At 37.0% G+C, this 20,888-nt stretch overlaps 3 protein-coding genes and 1 pseudogene across 3 annotated transcripts; 1 reads left to right on the top strand and 3 right to left on the bottom strand.

Annotated features, from left to right (window-relative positions):
- Positions 1–184: 184 nt before the first annotated feature.
- LOC114728686 (probable anion transporter 4, chloroplastic) lies at positions 185–15,964 on the bottom strand. The gene is made up of 9 exons (XM_028915622.1): positions 15,960–15,964; positions 3,671–3,845; positions 3,125–3,500; positions 2,343–2,387; positions 2,085–2,231; positions 1,576–1,713; positions 1,452–1,485; positions 1,023–1,202; positions 185–710 (listed from the first exon to the last, which is right to left on the bottom strand). Exons 2-9 carry the CDS (start codon positions 3,817–3,819, stop codon positions 703–705), a joined length of 1,077 nt encoding a protein of 358 aa, XP_028771455.1. The 5' UTR covers positions 3,820–3,845; positions 15,960–15,964; the 3' UTR covers positions 185–702.
- LOC114728698 (protein OCTOPUS-like) lies at positions 7,886–9,851 on the top strand (annotated as a pseudogene).
- Positions 13,363–14,527, bottom strand: LOC114728687 (uncharacterized). The gene is made up of 2 exons (XM_028915623.1): positions 14,459–14,527; positions 13,363–14,065 (listed from the first exon to the last, which is right to left on the bottom strand). The coding sequence occupies exons 1-2, from the start codon at positions 14,490–14,492 to the stop codon at positions 13,629–13,631; spliced, it is 471 nt and encodes a 156-aa protein (XP_028771456.1). The 5' UTR covers positions 14,493–14,527; the 3' UTR covers positions 13,363–13,628.
- Positions 15,365–17,473, bottom strand: LOC114728697 (protein NRT1/ PTR FAMILY 8.2-like). Its single transcript, XM_028915631.1, has 4 exons — positions 17,329–17,473; positions 16,990–17,207; positions 16,312–16,871; positions 15,365–16,199 (listed from the first exon to the last, which is right to left on the bottom strand). Exons 1-4 carry the CDS (start codon positions 17,471–17,473, stop codon positions 15,365–15,367), a joined length of 1,758 nt encoding a protein of 585 aa, XP_028771464.1.
- Positions 17,474–20,888: the final 3,415 nt, after the last annotated feature.

Genomic DNA, 20,888 nt, shown 5'->3' with positions numbered 1-20,888 from the left:
GAAAGAAACTGGAAGGCAAGAGCCATTCCTAAGGCAGTGAACTTCATCCGGAGAACTTTGTCAAAGGCCACGGCAAGCAATGATGCTCTACTTAATATAGCCCCTCAAATCCTGAAGAAGCAATAATGCGAAAGACTCAGCAGGGGGGGGTAAGCAACTAAGATGTTAGCCACAGAAGCTGCAATTATCAAAAATTCGGAGACACAATCAAAATGCATAAAATCTAATTGTATAAACTAATACAATCACCTTCTGAATTAATATAATTGAAAATTCTGTTTCCTGAAATTCATTTTTCATTAGAGTTCGGATTATTAACAAGTTAAACTTCGAAATTCTCCCTTTATAGTAAAAAAAATCAGGCAAGTAAAATGTTACTTGTGTAATTAATCATCATCCACCATCTCTTTGTCCGCTAAATGATTCGTTTGGCTCTAAAATCCTTCAGCCAAGGAAAACCAATTCAGCACCATTATTATCTTCTACACTTTGTTTCTTTTTCCTTGGTCACTTCGATATATTCTTCATATCAGGGAAACCTTGTACTGAACATGCACCTGAAACAAAGAGCCTCGATAGAGCTATACAAGGCATTGAATTTACAGACGAGAATAGGTCAAAGCTTCTTCCAGAGGACATGATCCTCGTACTCCTTTTGTATACAAGACACTGTACAGTAGGCTTAGCAGTTTCTGACACTCATCAAGGAACTGTCCAGAGAGAGTTTACACACAATTCGTGAGAAATTTACAAGAGGCCATTACTAAAGACGAAAATCCATTATGATAGATCTTAGAGATTTAGTATTGTTCTGGGAAAAAACCATTTTTGAGCACCACCTTTTTCGCTATTATTTTTTTCCTATGCCGGGGATTAAGGTGAATTTAACAATATTAATTAGCAGTTGACTCAGCCATTTGTAAGTACAGACTCTAGAAATAACACAGCAGCCATTCCCCTCCTACGAAAAATCCAGAAAATAATGCAAGTTCAAGATAAATGTAACAAGGTATTATACTCACCAGGTTCATCAAAATTTACTCTGTCTCCAGTAGAGAAGAGGATGTAGAAAAGAGCAGAAAGAAAATATAGGAGTGATGTAAGCAACAGAAACCCTTGGAAAGATCCAATCAGATCAACAAAAAAACCAGTTCCAACTGTTCCGATTATAGCCGCCAATGTTCCAGCAGTGAGTGCCAATCCTAGAAAAAAGATCAGAAAAACCCTTGTTGGCAACATATTATTCCGGAGTGCAGGAAGTTGTTTTAATTGAACTCTTCCAAAGTTTTGCACCTGCTATACACTATCCTGCCATACATTTACAATTTTTCTACAACATACAAATAATGATCACGAAGTACAGGCTACAAACCATTTTGAAGGTATTATTGATTAAAAAGTTATCAAATCACATCATATGGATGTTTATGGGATCATTACAAAAATCTTACCGTGTATAACACCAGAATACTGTGGCGCAATCTCCTGTAATATGAAGGAAGTGAATATTAGGCTGTAGTGAGAAGATTATACTACCTGGAAACAATATATTATAATAATATTGAAAATAAAAACCTGAATGTTCACAAGGAAACCGAAGTGGCTGAAAGATTTCAAGCCAAATGCCAAAGTCAGCCAAGCAGAAGCAATTGACGGAATTTTGGCTTTTACCAAACCGATGAGACATAATCCAGGACCAACAAAACCAATGGACTGCAGTGAAAAAACACAAGAAGCATTGTCCACATGAACTTACACACATTGGGAAGATTGAAAATTAACAGACATAAAGAGAGGGGAAGAAAAGAGAGCATCAAAGATCAATGAATTTAAAATTAGAGAATAGCAACCAAAAATTTCTTGTTTCAGAAAACATCCTGTTGCCCCAAACTCCAACACCAAAGACAGATCCAAGATCAAAAGATGGCAATCTAGCAAGAGTATAATTGAAAGTTTAATGGAATCACCAAATAAAAAAGAAAGTTTTGCCGGTTCAGTATGACCACAAAATATCTATTTTAAGTAAATCAGAAATAAATTATCATACTTCTTCATAATAAACCTCTCCACTATATTTTACTTACTTGCATGATATTGCGAGTTAAAGTGACACTTATACCACTTTGTATCATCATGTCTGACCACAAGCCAGCAACATAATTCATGATAGCCATCAGAACCCATGGAACAGCACTAAACCATGCTGCATGTCTGAGATCCACACGATATACCTGTGATTGAAGGTTATGCATAAAATGGTTCAAAAAATATTCATTTCAACATAATTTCCAATGCATGCTTGCCAGCAAAAATTACAATTCTATAAAAATAATGAGACTTACCGAGTTGAAGTATATGGGCATCCAAGAAAGAAAAACGAAAAATCCCTGTGAAATAAGGAAAACAAACAGAGTCAAATTTTGAAAAGAACAAGGCATTTCTGATAAAAGAATAGTTACAATATGGCATGATACTGTCTTGCAGACAATTCTTTCAATATAGATAATCTGCACTAATATCTACTCCTTTTGACCTTGCCATCGTCTCTTTTTCAAAAAAAGATTCCGTTAGATTATTCTTCTCTAGTAATTAAGTGGGTTGTGGGGAATGGGAACAAAAGTAAAGATTACTTCAGGGCCACATTTGGTACGAAGAGAGCCTTGTGAAGGGAGAGGGAAATAGATAAGAAAATGGATGAGGAAAGGGAGAGGGGTTTGCTGGAAAGTACACAAATCATGTTGGGTAGGAGATGAAAAAAAATAAGGAAAACGATATGTTTTATAGTTTGGCATAAATAAATTAGAAAGGGAAAGGGCATTTCCACTAGCGGGCTGGAAAGCGAGAACTCACCCTTGAACAAGGGAGTATGACATTCCCAAGTGAAAAGGTTTGCTTTATACCAATCACAAGGGAAAAAGAGACACTTCATCACCTTTTCCCCTTTCCCTGGACCCTATCTCTCTTTACATGTACAAAACACAGCCTAGGAAGTAAGACTAGGTAATCCCCCATGAATGTAGCACTGGCAAATTTTATGTCAACTCGAGTGATTATAAACTCCAACTTAATAACACTATAAGCAAGAGTCTGTTAATAGGTAAATGCAATAGATGTGAAGTATTACCCAGCTGTGCATGCCATTTGCAACAAGTAAGGACCATGTTGGCAGCTTTGAAAGCAAACGCCTGAATGGAGGAGTCACTTTAACTTTACTTCCACTGGGTTTTATTGTATCTACATCAAAGGCTTTTTTCCTCTTATTCAGTATATACTCCAACTCATATTTTGATATCTGAGGACTTCGACCTGGAGTGCTTGATGTTGCTGATAACCACACCAGAACCCAAAGAAACCCTGACAATCCAAAAATTACAAATGGTCCAAATATACCACCTTTTGACATAAGTATTGGTGAAAGCGTGAGCCCTATTGCAGACCCAAGTTGAAACCCAGCCATTGCAATTCCGACAGCTCTTGACCTTTCTGTTTGAGGAAACCACCTAAAGGGAAGAATGAAACCGGTCATTATTCTCTAATTCAGCCTTGTTGCTTCAACAATTTCTTATAATTTCAGTACCAATAATAAACAAAGGGTCATGTCATATCCACTGAAACATTAATTCTAGTGATCATCCCAAAACGAACGTTGTAAACAATCAATAGCCAATACCTCGCCACCATGTTATTCATGGAAGGAAGAGCCACTCCTTCCGCTATGCCCAGCAAAGCACGAACGGCAAGCAGTGCCCACAAGGAAGTCTCTGCAGCCCAGGGAGTAAGAAAAGTAGCCAGCGACCACAGAGCCACACCCCAAGCCATGACCCCTTTGCCACCATAGTTATCTACTAATACCCCTCCGGCTATAGGTGAAACCAGATACCCCCAAAGAAAAGCTGACTGTCCAAAAGTATCAGTCAAACAATAAGTACGAGGCAGCGAAGACTCTCACAGGCAATTCTTCGAGTATTTGAAACGCACCTGAACAATTCCAGCGAACGAGCGGCTCCAACCGTTAGCGAGCGACAACGGCACGATAGCCACCGACATGACTACACGATCAGCATTGCAAAGCGCAAGAGCTAAAGCAAGCATCGCCACCACTTTGACCCTCTCCGAAGTAATGAACTCAGCGAAATTCGGCTGCTGGCCCTGCGGCAACTGCTCGTCCTCAGGAAGCGAGTTGAACTGGGCATTTTCGGACGAAACCTCAAGTCGGGGAAGAGAAAGAACGCGGTTGAAAACAGTTGAGGAATTCCAAGATTGAATTTTGTGACTGAAAAACGAGTCCACGGTTTTGGGTACTAATAAACTCGAAGAGACGATATGAGCTTTTGGTGATCGAAGGGAGATTGGTCTGGTATGGATTCGAGACAGTCCGATAGGTTTCAGATCGATTGGTCCATCGGGTAAGAAGGCAGAGGGAGGGAGCACGGAGGACATCGAGGCGGCGCAAACAGTAACGTAGCAAGCGGTGGTGGTTTTCACCCGCGGGAGGGTCCAGCTGGCGAGCTCTACTACCAACGAACCTCCGAAGAACACCTCGTGCCTTTTTCTTCCTTTTTTTTTTTTTTTCCAAAAGAAAAGAAAGATTTGGAAAAGTAAAATCAATTAATATTTTCTGGCCTGAGTATTATTAATATTACTAAGAAATGTCGGTAAAAATTTATTATTGTTTGTAAATTTAATATTGTCAAAATTAAATAAAGTATTGTTACCAGATTTAAATTTTAGTACTTTCAGTTTCTTCTTTTTTATCATTTTTCCTATAATTTAAGCATAGAAATTGTACAAAATGGTTCAACTAAAAAGAAATGGTAACAAATGGCATCGTCTGTAAATAATATGGCTCATTTTCACTTTAAAGAAATAAAAAGAGGAAGAAGACAAAAAGCGAACACAGAAGAAGCCCACTCTTGTCCATAGGAAATCGCATTAATTATTTTGGCCTAAAAAATTTAGTCTTATCTTTTATTTTGCCAGCAAAAACTTAGTGTTTTCCACAACTTATAATGATGGTAATTCATTTATTTTAGATTTCATACAAGTACTTACACTTGTTTTAATTATAAATCATAAAAATAGATTATTATTAATAATTTTTACAAATATAAGTTTTTTTGGCCAAAATAAATATGAGCTATATTTTTAAAATTATAACCTAATGCTTTTAATATTACCTTAGTGAAAAAGGAATAACCAAAAGGTAAGAATAACATTCTCAGTCTTAAATATAACACTATTTTATTTATATCATAGTCTTAATATAAGACTTATTTTGTAGAGTAGTAAAGTTAAGTTAATTGTTAAAAAATTACCAAAAATTAATGTTTTAGTTTTTAAACCTTTAATTTACTTATAGCTAAATCTCTTAACTATAATTCAGTATAATTCAGCTCCTACAATTTTGACTTGTTTATGATTATCTTTTTAGTTTTTATATCACCATCCTTGTTATCTGTAACTCAATGATGACTCATCTTATGTGATCCCAACTCAGTTCCACGTGGTTTTTTTATATATAAATTTAAACAAAAAAATGAAGGAGTGGAGATGACGGAAAGGAGTTCCAGATGATAAGCTTCAAAGGTTCCACCAAAACTCTTCTTCATGTCCTTCATAAGGAGTTTTTGAATCAGAACCCCAACATGTGTGCTTACATATGGCTCCTTATTGGACGAATATCAAGATATAATGACAATGGAGGTGCGTAATCTTGGAAAAAAAGCCAACGCTTTGCATAGCTAATCTATCTCTCCATCCTCTGGGCTAAAAAAGCAAGTCTCATAAACTGTGGACTATGGATCTAGGAAGCTCTCTGAAAAACACCTGCAAGCAAGCTGCAGCTAGAAGATATGAGTTCTCTTCTGATCCATATTCAATCAGTAATGATGCCTCATCTATATCACAAATCATACAAGTGCAAATTAAATGGGCAATCATAAGCACACATTGTCTCTTCGCAACAAAACTTGTTAACGAAAGAGAGAAGCTCAAAAACAATGTTCAGGAAAATAAAATTAACTTTTTTGCCCTAGTGAATATCTTGTTGGGAATCCATCTGCCAACAGCCTTTACTATTTCTACAGAAATATCCCAGATGCTGAGAAAAACTTGTCTTATCTCTTCTTGATTCTATAGAGCCACCAAAATGTATCTTAATTTTTCAATGTAAACTTGATTCTTCCATGGAGTGCGGGAAGAACATAGAGGAGAGCTTAGTGGGAGCTTTGAATCCCATTGGCATTAGCATCACAGTTGATGGGAATTCCAGAACTCCACTTCATCCTTTCGGCTCCTTCACTCTTTCGTTAAAGGGGATGTTTGGGAACTTTGTTTTTTAAAAGTATTTTTTCGTACATCGAGATAAATTTATTCACATATTTATTTCATATACCATAAAATTACTTTTAAAACTATGGTTTGATTTCTATCAAATACCTTTAAATTTAATTAAGAATGCCATGTGGAGTTGAGTAGGAGCCACATATGAAAATTACAAAGACAAGAGATTAAGGCGAGTCAAAAGTTTCTCGGATTATAATTGATGAATTGAGTTATAAGTAAGTTAAAAATTAAAAAATTAATTTTTTTAAAGAAAATTAATTACAACAAAATTTAATTTATGACTTATTCTCTGGAGGGGGGAGGGGGACTGGATGACCTCGTGCTCCTAAGCGTGATGGTATTATAATACGATACCGAGGATCTTTTTTTCGCGCGCCGGAATATGATATTGATACCGAGTGTCTCGGGTACGTAAAATGCTGTAATAAAGGGCAAATGCATTAAGACAAATTACCAATAAATATTAAAAATATTCTTAAAATTTGAATATGAAGATTTGAGTTTACTTCATATCATGTTCATGCAATAAAGCAATATTATAGAGTTTACTAATGAAACAAAATTTAAGTCGTTTTAAACCATGAAAAAAGTGAATCAATTGACACACATTAGTTGATTGTACCAAACAAAAATAAATTCCCAAATTAACTCGGTGTTTGGCTAAGGAGGCTTTTTCCGTCAAGGAAAATTTAGTGATTAGTTTTTTGTAGAATAAATAATATATTAAAAAATCATATGTTTTGATTTGTTTTGAAATAATTATCGCCAAAGCAAATTTGAAATATCAACTTACATGGTCTAAATTAAAATTAAACTATTACTTTTGGTCCTTAATATAAGATCTCGTTTAATTTTTATTTTGGTCCTAATTATAAGATCACAATTTATTTTGTCTCTCATATTTATACTTTTTTTTTTCCTAAAGTAGTCCTTTTAATAATAGTAGTTTTAACTAATACACTTAATTAGTAAGGATTTTTAAAAAGATGAGTCATATTTATTATAAATAACTAATTTAACTTCTTTCCTTAATTTCTTCAAATTAGTCAACTACTAGCTCTTATAATTAGGACCAGAGGTAGTATTCAGAATTAATATTCTTTTATTTTTAAATAACTTTAATACTTAATAGTTTGCATTTCAAATTAATTGTAGAATTTAAAACAAACACAACGCCAATTTATTTTTTTTAATAATTATCCATCCCAATTAAACAAAATTAAATTTGGATTATTAAAATTAGATTTCAAGTGTTGAAATTTCGTAATGATGATAAACAATGTGGTCCTGATATGAAGCCGGACCCATGTGTGATTAGGTTACCACGTTGGGATGTAGGATATTGATATTAGAATCTCTATATTTATATTTCACCTCGCCTCAATAAATGCAGATTTTGTTTCTTTCTTGATCACTCAGGCATCCTAAGTGGCTAAGAAGCCTCTGAGTTGATTAATTTTTGATTGAGTGGGAAAAAGGATTAATAAATGCATGATTCAAGCTGTTAATGGTGTCGAATTAATGGAAATTATTGGATAACGAAAAAAGTAGTGGCAGGCATGGAGGTTTATCAAGGGTTTCCTTCATCAACAATTTCCTCGCTACTTTCTTTCTCACTTCACTGAGTCCCACTGAACCTGCTCCTCTCTCTTCTCTCTCTACTCATTCTGTCCTCCACTTGCCTTCTTCATCTATCATGCTCTCACCCTTTATTCTTCTACAAATCTTCCCTTCGCAGCCATGACTGTTTCTTCCAAATCCCACCGTCTTTCTAGCTGCCACCGCCATCCCGCCAAGCCCGTCACCGGTTTCTGCGCCTCCTGTCTCCGGGAACGTCTCGCCGCCGGCATTGAGTCCTCTTCCGGCCATGGGTACTCCGACCAAGAGGTTCAGCTTGCCCCTCAGCTCCGTCGCACACAAATCTTGCTGCGGTAGCGGGCAGGCGGCTTTTGCCCCTGCCATTTCGGAGCCTCGTCGGAGGTCCTGTGAGGTTCGGGCACGGAGCACGCTGTGGGATCTCTTTAATCGTGATGACGAGAAGAAGGGCCTGAATCGGAAGTTTGAGGTGGAATTGGGAAGCTTGAGTTATGAAATACGGGAGGAGGAGCAGTTTGGGGATGCGAATGAAGCAGTTAGGGTTTGTGGGGATAGTTTTGTTGGTGTTACGGACGGAGGAGATGAAGTTAATGACGAGGAGGAGACGAAGACGATGAAGGAGTTTATAGATCTTGAATTGCAGGGTGGGAAAAATGCAGGGAGAGATTTTAGAGATATTGCGGGGAGTTTCTGGGAGGCAGCTTCGGCCTTTAGCAAGAAACTGAGGAAATGGAGGCGAAAGCAGAAGATAAAGAAACATAATGGCTCTGATCATAATGCGGACGTTGGTTTGACAGGACTGAAGGTTGAGAAGCCGAGAAACAGAAGATTGAGGGAGACTCAATCTGAGGTTGGGGAATATGGGTTGGGAAGAAGATCTTGTGATACTGATCCAAGGTTATCACTTGATGCAGGTAGAATGTCTCTGGATGATTCGCGGCTTTCGCTTGATGTGCCTCGAGCTTCTTGGGACGGATATTTAATCGGGAAGGCATGTCCTAGGCTTTCGCCAATGATATCAGTTGTGGAGGATGCTAATTTCTCTGTTAATGTGACTGAAAATAGAGTTCATGAAGAGAAAGTGAATCTGGAAGGTGCTGGAGAGTCGAATCCTGGTGGATCAGCTCAGACCAAAGATTACTATTCGGATTCTTTGTCATGGCAACAGCGGAGAAGGAGTTTTGATAGATCAAGCTCTCGGAAACCAGCCATACCAGAGGTTGATGAATTAAAACTGATATCTAATGCCAAAGTATCTCCTGCTACCACAGAGTTATTCTACGGGGCAAAGTTGCTGATCACAGAGAAAGAACTAATGGACAGGGGTTTGAAATCTCCGAATAATGTTCAAACTGATCCTGTACTGGGATCTACATCGGAGGATACTTCTGACGCTGCTACTGGAGTTGACCAAAAGGGCCTCAGGAAGCTCCCAAACTGGCGCAAGATGTGGAATAAGTTGGGCATTGTACAGAAGAAGAAGGAAAATAAGTTAGAAGAAGAGGATGGCGCTGGAGTGGAGATCTGGTTAATAAGCCAATCACAGATTCTTGGCAAAAGCTGAGGAGGGTAGTTAATGGACAAGCGAGTGAATCAGTTAGTCAAAAGCTTATTCGAAGCTATAGTGTTAGCTGTAGAAACCCTTGTAGAATGGCCGGTTTGGTCAATAGCATGGGGGGTCCTGAGAACAAAAGCAATGTTTTGAATGGAAGGCAAGACCTTATGCTTCAGAGAAACCGGAGTGCCAGGTATTCACCGAATAATGCTGACACCGGCTTACTGAGGTTCTACTTGACACCGTTGAAGAGCTATAGGCGAAGCAAGTCTGTGAAGAGTAGCGTAAAGGATTTGCACCCAACAACCAGAAGTGTCTTGTGAAGCTTTGTTAGCTTCTGCAAGTATATCTGGCTGTAAAATAAAAGCATTATATGTAATTGTCGTTGTTCATGAGATAAAGTACAATTACATTGTTAGATTCCAATGACAAAATATCTTATGATATTGGTGGCAGAAATAAAGTATTTCTTCCATAGAGAGTTATTGACATAGGAAATATCATATTTCAGCACTTAATGTAATCACCTGACATATATTACTAGCAGACTTTTTTCCATGGTTTGATCTTCTGTAGTGATGTGCTGTCTCAAACTTTTCAACATCACTAGTCATGCGCTGCAAGATGAAGTTTATTGTCATTAGATCTAGTAAGAAAGACTCAGCTTAGTTCTTTCAGGCATGTGAGGGGTCATATATCAGAGGGTAAGCTATAGTTTCCGGTTTCTAGTTCAGCTCCACCGATTCTTACATCTGGTTGAAATTGAGAAACTAACACTTTTCTTTAAATATGTAACTTCTCTTGTTATTTTGAATATAAGATCCTTCACTAGGTAAAAACTATGCTGTAAGTCCTCTTTATTCTTGAACTAAAAGCAATGTTATGGGCAGTTCTTGTTTCCTCTTGTTAAAGATATACGGTTAATGAGAAGTTTAGGACATCTATTCAACTAGATACAGTTTTTCCGTGCATTATATAGAATCTAAGGTGAGCCAAGATGTTCATGGCTTATAAATAACGGTGTTAGATGTTAATTAATCAATAATTAATTAAGTAGGGCGGAATTGTAAAGCAGTCAATTTCTGATGTCTCATTGTCATTGATTAAAAAGCAGCACATTGGGTACCCTCTCTCCAAGCTTGCAGAATTTATAACGTAGTTTGCATGTGTTATGAGGATTTATGCTGCTAATACTTTCCTTTAACAAATATCGTTGTCTCTGCCGAATTACGTATATCAAACAGGCTAGCAAAGCATCCTATTCTGTCTCTTGGCTGCAGCCTTCGAATTCAGAAGTGAAGGCACATTGAAACTAAGGCGTCACGTTCTCCCTCGTCTGTCACAATTGTATCTGCATAGTGTTGACCGGAAAATAGGGCTAGCAGACAAGGAAATGATTTGCAAATTTTTAGCATGTCATCGTCCTTTGATGGACATCTCCTTGCTGAAGCGAATTCTCCAAAACTATTAATTTTATATGTTACTCTTTTGGCATTGTATATTTGGGATGTCATCAAATTCTTGCTTGTATGTAAAGGGGATTTTGCATAGGAGGGAAAGAAAGACCTATGGGCTATGGCTTCTAGCTGTTTCTGTTTATGTTTATAGCTGATTTTTGTGTGGTTGTTGCTTTTTCAAACCTAAAATCCAAGATGGTACTCCTGGCTGTCGGTACCTTTATCAATTTTCTTTTACCAGGAGGGCTAGTAAGTTCTGTTAATTCCTTTAAGCTGATTGGCCTGAAACCATTGATGCCAGTTGAAGAATCTGGTTTTTTTTTTTTTTTCCCTCCACTGAATTCTGATAGTTCTATTCTGGTGCCGTGGTGCCTGTTTCTTTTTTTCCTGTTCAAACATCCCTCTAGAATTCAATTTATAAGCTGCTCAGATTTTAGTCTAAACATGGCGACTAAAAACAAGCATTTGTGGTTCAATTTCTGTCAGAGTCAGCTTGGTCGTTCTGTTGTGCACTTCTGGTATAGTTGAATTACCTGTGAATGTGCAAGATAAGGATTCTGTGAACGTGTCCTTATCATGTGGTGCACCATCTTGGGGTCAAATTCATGGTTCAATTATTGGCCATAAAGTTGATCATATATAGGGGTCAATGGGGCCTTTGAAATTGGCCGCTTCAGGCGTTCATATGACCTGCGCAGGCTTTGTTCCTATCTTGTGACTTGTGAACTAACTTGTTGGGGAAATAGTATCATCCTTCTTTCTATATAGTTCACTGACTATTTGCTTGTGTCTCATCCTTCTTCATATGTTGTCCACTGACTGCCTGCACGTGCCTCTTATTGACTTTTCTCCTTGTTCTGTTCTAATAATGGAGGTTTTTAAGGGTTGTATATTTCACAGATCAACTTTTTGATTACTTTTCATTTAAAGATTTGGATCTTCTGTGAGGTAAATGCTTTCTAAGTGTTTTTGAAGTATTAAAAAATTGGAAAGGAAAGAGGAAATAGTTAGGGAGAGAATAAATTTTCATAACTTGCTTATTCTTTGTGTCATTGTATTTAAATGCAGAAAATCTAAATTATTCGTCTAGTGGGTGCATTTCTCGCTGTTCCTGTAAAACTTCAACGCTGTGACCTTTGAAAAGGCCTTTTGTTTTTATTTTTTATTTTTTTTCCTTGGTAAGCAGTCGGGGCCCGTTGAAAAGGCTTTTCAGTTTTCAATCCTAAAGCATGTGCATCATTAGTCAATTAATTAATAATAGTCTCCTCCATGATGATAAACTAAGATTCAAATTTTCAGTAAGAGAGATATTCATATTTAGTATCTGATAATGCTTTAAATATAATTGCTTCTAATAAGTGATACCCATGCCTATCAAAAAAATATATATCAATAATTCTTTGTAATTCTAATGGAATTGAGTCTAAGAAAGGGATTAATTTCTTACAATATAGTAAAATAAGATTTGACTATCTCACAGTATCTCGAATATGATTATATCTATGTATGTCTGCCAAAAAAATTTTAATTCAATATAATACCTCTATTTTTTACTGTGTTTTGCTAAACCCATTTTCTAGCTTATCTTGCATTCACCGGCATGGGGCCACAATGAAAGATAAGTCTACTGTTTATGACTCTGACGTATTTACACTTCAGGGATTTGGGATTTGTGAGTGATTGTAAGCCTCATGAGACTTTTGGGTGGTTTATGGTCTTGTATGGGATTTGGTAGTAATTTTCTCTATTCATAATTAAAATACACATGCGCGCACACAGCGATTGCTTCAATAAATATACATATACATCTACTTCTGACTATGCTTTATCTCAGTATGTACTGTTACAAGATACGAAAAGATTCTGTCTTCTCAGCATGACGAATGCTCTCTGTTATTCCATCACTGCATCACTCACTGATGTCTTTAAACACCAATAAATCTTTCCACGCATAATAGAAAAACAATGATTACTCATAAATTATGAACTATATGACTTTTATCACAATCCATAAAACATATACACCTCACTAGTTAATGTTGTTGCTATAAAATTTACAATAAACTGTGTGTTGAAATACCGTACAACTTGTTTTTAAAATTTCACTTGACGCACTGGTAACTCTTGGTTGCGTGAGAGCATCAAAACCAGTGCCAATTTACTCATTTACTCAAACTCGATCCGTCCTATAGCGTCATGGATTTGACAAAATACTTGTGAGCTAAGCAATGAACATGTACTTGCAAGCAGCGCCCTGCCATGGCTTGAGACTTGAGTTCTGCAACGATGAGATGGATTATAAAATGCACAACATGTCACACACATATATATGCGGACGCGCTCAGGGCAAGTGGTAAAAGATAAAATAGTTAACGAGATTTTAACAAAACTAGTGGTTCGGAAAGAGAGATTCTAATCAGTCTTGGTTAACGTTAAACGAAAGATCATGTAAGGACGTAACAGTTCGGACTAAATATTTACCAAATTGATTCTCAGTTCTCACAACAGATATATCTAATTAGCCACACAATCAGTTCAAATATTTATGAGGGCCTCGTCGAAATTTATTACATTCTTCCACTCTTCTGACTGAGAAACGGCTAATGAGCCTTTAGGCTAATGGCATAAAAGCCTCTGGGAAATGACCTTTCTTATCTTCAGCCACACTTTCTGACTCATTCCACATCAAAGCCCTTCTCTTTAAGCTCTTCAGTAACCTCCTTCCTCATCCTGAGCCAAAGTTTTTGAGCTTCTATCTCAAACTTCTCGTCCTGCAGCTGCTTCTGGTAATTGTACGCATCCTTATCAGTCTCAGCGAACCCTTTTGGGCCAATGGCCGTTCCAATCATCCCTCCCTTGGCAACAAACTCTTTCATGGCTTCTTCGTCGCCGGGGTAAGGAAACTCCCGCCGCTCGTACAGGTGGGCTAGCTCTCGCTCCTCCTTTGGCCGTGGTTTCAGCGTCCACCAACCCAATGGTGATGTTTCATTGTACACCCACACTGCACCTACTATGGCGTACGTGCATAGCAAAGCCTTCCCTACTTGTTTCCAGAAATAACGATCATCTTTCCCTACTCCTATTTTCTTCAGAAACTTCTCCAGCTGAAATCCTGTGTATCAACACATTCGACTCGTAAAGAAAAAGAACAACTACTCAAAGTTTTGTGCTATACATTTTATCAAACATCTGGTATGCAGTTCAAGCTCATACAAAAATTGCTAGACTAGTAGTATACGAATGATTTCGTCCAGAGTTTGTGAAGCTAGTTCTAATTTAGGTAACTTTTTAGGTATTCATTCGCCAGCTGAAATCCTATGCGGGAAGAAAAATGAATCAAAAAGTCTAATTCGAAGAACGAAATGCCTGAAAATTCGTGCCATGAATTTTATGTAATATCCAGCAAGTTACGCTTATATAATCAAAAAGAGGAAATGATACAAACGATTCAATTCAGAGGCTATGAGGCTAAAGCTTTAACTGTTTTCATATATGTAAAGAGTACCTTTTTCGGCGTCAGGAAAGCGCTTTCGAACCATGGCGAAGCTGCGACTCCTGGCTCTGGGGAAGAAGGGAATGAGCGGCAAATGAGTCCAAAGAGAGTGCTGTTTGTAACTATTGGGCCAATCTACTTGGGCATCAATTTATGCTGTGCAAAGATAGGCCCAATGACTTTGAATAATCACTTGTGTAGCCCGTTTCTTCGTGGCCATAAAGCCCTAAATAGTACTCCTCCGATTCTTATTATAAGACTCTATTTGACTTTTTATTTGGTTCTAATTATAAGACCCTAATCCATTTTGTCTCTTATATTTATACATTTTTTTCAAGATAATCCTTCTAATAATGATAGTTTTAGCCAATATACTTAATTAGCAAGGATATTTTAGGAATGACAACACTTATTTATTATAAATAACCAACTCAACTTACTTCCTTAATCTCCTCAAATAAGTCAATTGGGTCTTATAATTAGGACTGGAGGAGTACTATTATTATTTACAAGACAATTCATTTTTATAATTTTATTATTTATTATTTACCTAGCAATTCATTTTTATAATTTTATTTCACTTTTGACATACCTGTAATATAATTTACAAAATTACTGGGTGTTAGAAACCTATTGATCTTGGTCCAAAATAATGTGAAAGTAATCGAAAATTGTAAAAATACGTTTCCAAGTATAGGCTGAGCATAAGAAACATTTTATACAAGTGGGGGATTCTTGATTTTGACAACATAACATTGGAGTTCAATGATACAGGTAGACGTTACGTGGCGGAAACCAAAAGCCAAGAATCTAATTCGACTTACGAAGTTCCGATAATAAAACACAGTAAGATTTGTCATGAACATTGTACATATTTGATGTGAGTATTGGCGTCTCCTTGAATGACGCCGAATGGTTTCAGCGAAGTGTTCCAAGGGTCCTTTTGTATTTATACATCTTAGCCACCACAAGGAAAGCCAGAAAGTTGATCACACTCAACGCAGATAAAAGCCAGAAGAAATAATGAAGCTTCCCATAGTTGAGATTATCAGGCAGCCAGCCGGGGCTCCCTTTTCTGGCAGTAATTTTGGTAACAATGGTCACAAGCAGCGAGCTCACGTACTGTCCCAGTGCGACTGTGAGAAGTGAAAGAGCAGAACACACACTTCTCATAGCATCAGGAGCTTGCTCGTAGAAGAACTCTAATTGTCCAATAAACGTAAAAACCTCAGCACACCCAATGATGAAGTACTGGGGGACCTGCCAGAATATAGAAATCGGAATTTCTTTCATCTCGTAGTAGTTATGCTTCTGCATCATTCTGAGTCTGACGTGCTCAAGAACTCCGGCAAAGAGGACGGAGAAGATGGAGATGAAGAGGCCGATGCCCATTCTCTGGAGCTGAGTGAGGCCTCGTCTGTTGCCGGTGAGTTTCGAGGCGAAGGGGACGATAAGGCGGTCGTAGACGGGGACCCAGAAGAGCACACTGAGAGTGTCGAAGAGGGAGAGAGACGCCGGAGGGATTTCGAAAGAGGAATTGCCGAAGCGGGTGTCCATGGTCTCGCCTTGGAGGACGTAAAAGTTGCTCATTTGGCCGTACACGGTGGCGAAGATGATTCCCGTGGCCCACACAGGAAGGAGACGAATAATGGCCTTTAGCTCTTCCACTTGGGTTACGGTGCAGAGTCTCCATCGGTCCACCGTGCCTTTCCCGTCGTCGGAGTGTTCCACCACCGCAGCTTTGTCCAAGAATCTGTGCCATGCAAGATAGTAAATTATTTTTGTCTCTAACTTACATATTATCTTGTAAAATTTCTATTCAAGAATTTAACCCCGTATATAACTGTATATATATTAGCCGCCACCTCAATCCTGAAGTGCGATCAAGTTTGCGGCTTCCGACAACGGCAGACTCTGTATCAGCCTCAAGCTCGTACAGAAGACGTTTATCGTCTGGAACATCAACCTTGTGCTTTCTCAGGGACGCCACAACCACCTGAAACAGGCGAGTAAGAGGGCTCCCGCCGGGCTTCTGGTGCCGATACAACCTCGTGCCGGAAAAGTAGAAAACCACCGCGACGGCCATCGCCACCGCCGGGATCCCAAACCCCAATCCCCACCCGACGTTGTCCTGAATCCACACCAGCACAGAAGCGGCGATGAGAGCGCCAACGTTGATGGAGAAATAGAACCAGTTGAAGAAGGAGCCCTTCTTCTCCTTCTCAGCTTCATCGGCGTCGTCGAACTGGTCAGCTCCGAAGGAGGAAACACAGGGCTTGATGCCGCCGGTGCCGAGAGCAATGAGGTAGAGAGCTAAAAACGCCACCGCGTTCTGCGTGACGGTGGCCTTGCAGTTGCCTACTTCTACGTCGCAGATGGGCTTGATGCCAGGAATTGATGCAGATAGTGCCAAGAGTGCCATTCCCTATAAATCAAGATTCATGTTATATATACATATATATACATACCATATATATAATGCTTTGGAAGTTAATTGAGTTGACTTAAAATGATGAGTTTGACGAGTGGAAAAGGGTACTGACAATGACATAGATGAGGGAGAAAGAGGCAATAGTCCAGTATCTACCAAGATAGGCATCAGCAAGAAAAGCTCCGAGCAAAGGAGTGAAGTAGCAAGTTCCACTCCAATCTGCAACATTCTTGGACGCTGTAGCCCCCTGCTGGCCCAGCCTGTGCTTGAAATACAGTACTAGATTTGTCCCCATTCCATAATATGCCAATCTCTCACAACATTCGTTCCCTATATATATGTGTTTCACAAATCATTCTTGCTTTAATTTCCATGATTAAGCTTATACATGTGTGTAGAGATGTATGAGTAAACTGGTCAATCATATGAAATATAGTATAATAGTTGTCACCTAAAATGAATGGGCAGGCCTTCCAGGTTCCAGTTTGATTCTTGTTAGCCGGATTTCCATGATAATCTACGGTTCCATCTCTGGTGTAAATTTCGTCGCCGTCCCTTTCTTTGTCTTTCGTCATCAGTTGATCATTCGATGCCATTGCACTGCTTCAGAATCTTCATACAACCCAGAAGCATGTAAGTCACAAGACTGTATTCACAAGAATCCAGTATTTACAGTGTTCCATGATGAAGTTTCTTTATTTATTGGCAAAAAGAGAATGAAATTCCTTAATTTACTATTTTTATTTTATTTCTCAACATATTCCTGTTCCATTTTTAGTTGGGGAGACTTTGAACGCATAATGTTCTTATACTGCAACATATACCTAAAAAAGAGGAGTGCGTATATATAGCACTCTTCCCAATCCGGTTAATTTGTAGTCCCAACTATATTTGATCATCAGCTCAGGCAAAAAAAAAAAAAGAGAGAGAAAGAGAAAAGAAAAGAAAAGAAGAGGAAGAGATCACTAAATTAAACAATTGAAGAGACTTCGGATTTCACAGCCAGGCACAGTACGTACATTACATAATACCAGAATCTTGTCAACGTACAGACCATATGGATATATTCACACACACACACAATCGCAGAAAGAAGTTAAAGAAGTTACATATATAAATAGCTATAATTATAACAGTTTCTTGGAGTGAAATAAAAATACTTTCTGTTCTGCTATAGAAGGTAATTGAAAAGCAAGTATATGGAATCGAAAGTACGTAGAAAGATAAACGTTAAACCCGCTTGCAAAAATCTAATGACCTTCTGCGAATTTGCAGAAACAGATTAAAAGGTCATCAAGGGCCAGGAGCAGACTAATTCTTATTCCTAGTTCGCAGGTCACCAAATGATATTTATATATAGTAACACATGCAAACAAAAACATCCAAGAGACAACTTAGTGATCATAAGCAATATATGTTTTATTCACTAAAGTTTGATCTTTCTTAAAATTATTTCGAAACTAATTAAAATCTACCATACATCACGTTGCTATTAGAAATCATTATACGTTCAAAATCATTCAAATATATATATAAAAAAAACTTTCTATATCGTAATTTTTATTTAAAGAAACGTAAATACTGGGGGGGTTTGATGAATACTAGATTGAACAACAATGCAATAAAATAGCTTTTGATTGTTTGTCATGGATGCAATGCAAATGCGTGACGATGTGGGCTGGTGGCTATCACCATTGTTGGAGGAAGAAGGACGGATTATGATTAATTAATGACACCCAACGTGCAATTAAAAAGTTTATGATGATTTAGACGATAGTATTGATATATCCCGACTTGAAAATAACGTCCAGGACTTTTTACTAGTAATAATTATCGGCTTTGTGTTTTCTATCTGTTTGTCCATTCATAGGCTGAAATGTTTATTCGTAATCATGATACAAAGCAGTGTGCGTGTGTGTAATAAATCATTAATAATCCGACAATACCTCTGGGGACCGGTGAATTGTTTTGTATAAACGCGCTCACATACGTCGAGTTACATATATGCTTGATTCAAGTGAAGTGACAAATGAGCAAGACACTATAAGAGTCATGTCCATTTAAATAAGTTAAAATCATTAATATATGGCATTAACATATTATTCAGAGATCCCATCTCATGATCTGCCATGTCTTCTTTCTTTCTTCGTATTCTGGTTTGGATGTGAGATAATCTGAACCAGAAATATAGAGGCAGAAGTTGCCAAACATGTTTTTTTAAAAAAAATAAAAAAATAGAACAAATTGTCACGCCCTAAAGTAAAATATTCAAAAAATGATATAATTAACGTTGATGGGATGAGCAACCTAAGCAAGAAATTGGAAGTTTGATTCGAAGCAAATATAAGCTAGAAGAAGTTCATTATTTGCCTTTTATATCCTAAGTGAGATTAACATCTATTGCTAATGGAAAATAATACTCTTGATCTTATTTAAGAAAAAACAGATGCATATGTAGATGAACTCAATTTCGTGTGTGCGCGCGCGCGCGCTGCAACGCTTTGGAATTCTTTTAAAATATGTTGATCACAAGTGGAGGTGTTTGTGCATGCAGGCGCAGGTGTGAATGCATTCATAGTGTTGTAAAAGTTTTTGTTAGTTTCATTGTTAATTGATATCTCTTATAAGGGCTATTTAACTAATTTGAGTATATTAAAAAAATTAGTTAAGTTAATTATTTATCATAAATATGAATTAATCTTTTCAAAGTACTATTTTTAATCATCAAGGTCTTTGAATTAAAATTTCTTAATATGTGCAATTAATAAAAAAACTTTAAAGAGTAATTATAAATTTGGGGGATAAAATGGATTAAAGTCTTATATTTAGGATCAAATTAAATTTTAACTAACTTTTATATAAAACTTAGAGGTAGTATATTGTGAAAATGTCAGAAGGGAGATGGCCACTTAAGAAGAATTAAATACCAGGAAAAAAAATAGAGAGAGGAGAAAAACAAATTTTATGAAAACTCAATTGTAATATGTTACGATTAGTGAGGATTCGAATTTGGTGGATTAGCAAACCCATTATTTGGATACATCAACCCAAATCCAAGTAATTTTTTCATTCAATTGGATAAATCGCATAGGTAGGACAATTCATTCTTTGTTTTTGGTCAAGTACGATAACTCATTCTTATTGGGGTGGATTTTAATATTAGCTATCGTGCTTGAACTCAGAATAATTTAAAAGGGGGGCAATTTTGCAAATTCAGATTTGCTAAAGATGAAAAGGGAGCAACATTAAAAGATTTGAGGATACGCGACTTGGACATGGCATTTGCTGACCCAAAAAAAGTAAACAGAATAAAACCACAGAATAAGAACACCGGACCGCTCACATTTTAAATTTCATGCTAAAACGAAATCATACCAAACCATCACATATCAAACTATATCTTATTTTACATCGTGTCTTGGATAATTTTTTCTTATTTGATATTATTATATATACAGTTATTTTGTACACAATTATTAATAGTTATCAATCTACTTATTTACTTAATAAATTCTATAGTGAATTATTGATAGATTAGTAGCTCGCTACTTTGAATTTCATGAGCGATCAACTGACCATAAATGAATACTATTTAAATTTCAATATTTTGTTATAAAACTAGTTAGTAACAATTTCTTTGATTTTCTATATGATATTTTAATATATAAAATTAAAAACATATTCATTAAATCGCTACCGCGGTTGAACCAATCAATCTGGGATCATGACTTGGGGGCAAAAAAAAAATAATCTGGAATCATGACTTAATGATATTAATAATTGCTACGATTTTAAAAATATTGCCTAAAAGGTTGTACTAATAACTACTAACGACATTATCATGTTTGCCTACAAATATTTTTTACACAGAGACAACCAGCAAGAATCCAGATTAATTATGATCCGAATTACTACCTCCGGTACTTAATATAACATCTCCTTTAATTTTTATTTTGGTCCTAATTATAAGCTCCAATCCATTTATATCTCATATTTATGTATTTTTTCCCC

This window comes from Neltuma alba, unplaced genomic scaffold (assembly GCF_004799145.2).
Source record: "Neltuma alba isolate B1F8T4 unplaced genomic scaffold, ASM479914v2 tig00012565_pilon, whole genome shotgun sequence".
NCBI lineage: Eukaryota > Viridiplantae > Streptophyta > Magnoliopsida > Fabales > Fabaceae > Neltuma > Neltuma alba.
This window is presented reverse-complemented; position numbering and strand designations above follow the sequence as displayed.